Source organism: Sebastes fasciatus, chromosome 4, assembly GCF_043250625.1.
Source record: "Sebastes fasciatus isolate fSebFas1 chromosome 4, fSebFas1.pri, whole genome shotgun sequence".
Taxonomy (NCBI): Eukaryota; Metazoa; Chordata; class Actinopteri; order Perciformes; family Sebastidae; genus Sebastes; species Sebastes fasciatus.
In genome coordinates, this window is record NC_133798.1 from 12,154,841 (window position 1) to 12,158,104 (window position 3,264).

General features: G+C 37.5%; 1 protein-coding gene across 1 annotated transcript; it reads right to left on the reverse strand.

Moving 5' to 3' along the window:
- Positions 1-1,670: 1,670 nt before the first annotated feature.
- Positions 1,671-2,390, reverse strand: LOC141765770 (histone H2B 1.2-like). Its single transcript, XM_074631997.1, has one exon. It carries the CDS (start codon positions 2,352-2,354, stop codon positions 1,977-1,979), a length of 378 nt encoding a protein of 125 aa, XP_074488098.1. The 5' UTR covers positions 2,355-2,390; the 3' UTR covers positions 1,671-1,976.
- Positions 2,391-3,264: the final 874 nt, after the last annotated feature.

Genomic DNA, 3,264 nt, shown 5'->3' on the forward strand with positions numbered 1-3,264 from the left:
TTGCCTTGTGCATCATATCTTTTTGGTTGTGTTATATCATTTCTAGATTCAGACATCTTACACATGAAGATAAGCGAGGTTTTGCCCTGCCCCTTTCCGATGAGAACATAACACTAAAACTTAGATCAAGGGTTAGGAGTAAATAGACAAAAACTGTGTTTACTGTAGTCTATTTAAAGAGAGTGAGGCTGCTAATAGGTCTCACTTTAGTCATTACATGTTTATTTGTGCATTATGTGTGCCTAAACTAATAGTTACAATACACAAGTTGGTTCAGTGCCATGTGAAGTGACAACACATTACAATAAGAAGGGCCCCCAAACCAAATCCTGTTTAGGGCCCCTAAAGGTCTAGGGCCGGCTCTGTGTGTATGTTCAAGAGGAGTATGCCTATAATATGCAACATGAATACAATGAAAGGCTGGCAACGTTGATCCTGGGAGGAACAATGTTCTAGTGCCCAATGTTCTGCTAAATTTGATTGTTGGGATTTCCAGTTTGTATGGACGTTGTTTTGGTTATAGCTAGTAGGGAGACTGGGTTGTGGTGGCAGTTTTATCGAGCACAATGAGAGAGAGACGGAGGGATGATGCAACCCAACACTGATTCAAAAGCCTTAAAAAAAGGAGGTTGGTTGATTGAAACATATTGAGGAAAACTGACTGTTCTCTGTGATTTGATTAAGTGGAAAATTACTTACCTTCTCTTTTGTACTGTACAAATTATGATTATTGAAGGAGTTCATTTTACAGAAAAAATATCTGAAAAAAACCCAACCCTGAAATATTTTGATATTCAGGTGATGAAAAACTAGCATTATATTTAATTCAGCAAAATTTGACTCCAAAGCCTGGAAAGAAGGGGTAAAACAGATTATTTAATTATATTAGATTCAATTTCATCATTGCATATAGTACAGGTAATGAGACGATGCAGTTTAACAGCTAACCAGAAATAGAAAAGACCTAAAGTTCAGAGTAATTAAAAGAGAAATATAAAGAATACTTCATATAAATATAGAATAAACACTAAGGGATAGATATTAATATACCAGATATGTACAGTATAAAATCGATTTGAAACGCAAATATCAATTCTATCAATACTATGGATTTGCACCTTGTATTTAAGGATGACATATGTTATATTAAAATGTTTTTCAGCATCAGACTCACGTATCAAGCCGAAAAGCAGATGGTCCGCGATGTAAATTATCACGGGAGTAAAGTAGAAAACAAAACAGAAATTCAACTAACGTTAGTTTAACGTGGTTTTAAAATGTTTTTCTGTATGTTTTCATCTATGGAAAGACCCCAAATGAACGCTGCAGGCGGACCACTTGATTACTATAAGCAAATTATTTAAACAGGGATTGTATAGGAATGACTCCGTCCCAAGCTGTTTGATCACTATCAGCGAATGATCACTATATTATTGTTCTACCGTTTATATTGAAAATGAAGACTGAAGCAGCAGGTTAAATCACTGTTCATTTAACTTGATTTATTATATTGTTTGTTAAATATTGCACTGCCTTGTATCTCGAGAACTGAAGCAGCTGGTACTGCAGTTGCACTTTTTATTATTTTCAATTAAAAGGTGTATGTATTTGCCATTAATTGTTGTTTACTTGTTTAAATCCAGAAATCCCTTACAACAATCACTTCACTGTCCAGTATCAGCTATTTATTTCACAGTCACACTGATTGAATTTTTTGGCAAAAAAAGTTACTGTAACAATTTCAAATCATTGAAAATTATCATATCGTCCCTGATTCTTATCAGAACCATGGCAATTGTATAGTTGTATAAACGTATTGTTACACTCCTTATTCAGAGTTGCTTAATTGTAGATATTGCACTGTGGTTCAACATGTTTTAAAAATGTATTGATAAAGCTTTAAGAACAGGAAAAGGCCTTTAGTTGTAGTGGGTGGCTCTTAAAAGAGCCTTTGTGTTGTTGGTTTAGCAGCAGCTTTACTTGGAGCTGGTGTACTTGGTCACAGCCTTGGTTCCCTCAGACACGGCGTGCTTTGCCAGCTCACCGGGCAGCAGCAGGCGGACAGCGGTCTGGATCTCCCTGGAAGTGATGGTGGAGCGCTTGTTGTAGTTAGCCAGACGGGAGGCCTCACCGGCGATGCGCTCAAAGATGTCGCCCACAAAGGAGTTCATGATGCCCATGGCTTTGGAGGAGATGCCGGTGTCTGGGTGGACCTGCTTCATCACCTTGTACACGTAGATGGCGTAGCTCTCCTTCCTGGACTTTCTCCTCTTCTTGCCGGTCTTGCTGGCGGTCTTGGTGACGGCTTTCTTTGAGCCCTTCTTGGGCGCTTTGACTGAGGGGGCGTCCGGCATGATTCACAACTGGTTCTGGGTCGGATGATGCTACAATGAGTTCAGAATGGTCAGTTTATATCCACTCGATGCAAATTAGACTGTGCTGTTGCTTGCTGCCCATTGGTTGTCTACTGACCGGGACTAATTATGTGATACACCGGTCTGTGATCAGTTATTTACTGTAGGGAACAGAGGTGTGAAAAGTGTTTTATTCGCCGACAAAAACAGAAAGTAAAGAAAAACAACATCACTTCACAAGATGATAGTTTAGAGTTTAGTTGCGAAATGTAAGTTTTTGGTACTGACCAGTGGTGGAAGAGGTAATTTAGATCTTGTAGTCTTCTCAAATAAAAATAGCAATACCTCAGTATAGAAGTTATCTCTTACAAGTAAAAGTCCTGCAGTAAAAATGTTACTTAAGTAAAAGTACAAAAGTATTGGCATCAAAATAAAGGCCTACAAAAAGTGCCAAAAGTAGAAGTAGCTACTGATTATGCAGAATGGCCCATTTCAGGATGCGATGGCACTGGTTTGAAATGGTGGAGTTTGCATTATTTCTTATTTGTTACACATAATAAATGTTTATAATAATATTAAATATAAGTAATACATTTGTAGTAGCAGGAATGTCAACAGTCAGTGTACACAAGCAGCCGGACCAGCAATGGAACATTTAAGTGCCTCCCTATGTATTATTTCAGCAAATTACTTTTTGATTTCAGTGATCACTTTCACAAAACATTAAAGTTATTATTTCTATATTATGTGCCTGTTATTATGATTGCTCTTATTAGTATACTATAGATAAGTTGCCTGAAATTTGTTCACTGTGTTTGTAGAAAACTTTTCCGACAGACAGCACACAAGCGTCGTTAACTGCCGTATAAAAGCCATAATCATCCTCAGGATGTTCATTACTTAGATTACA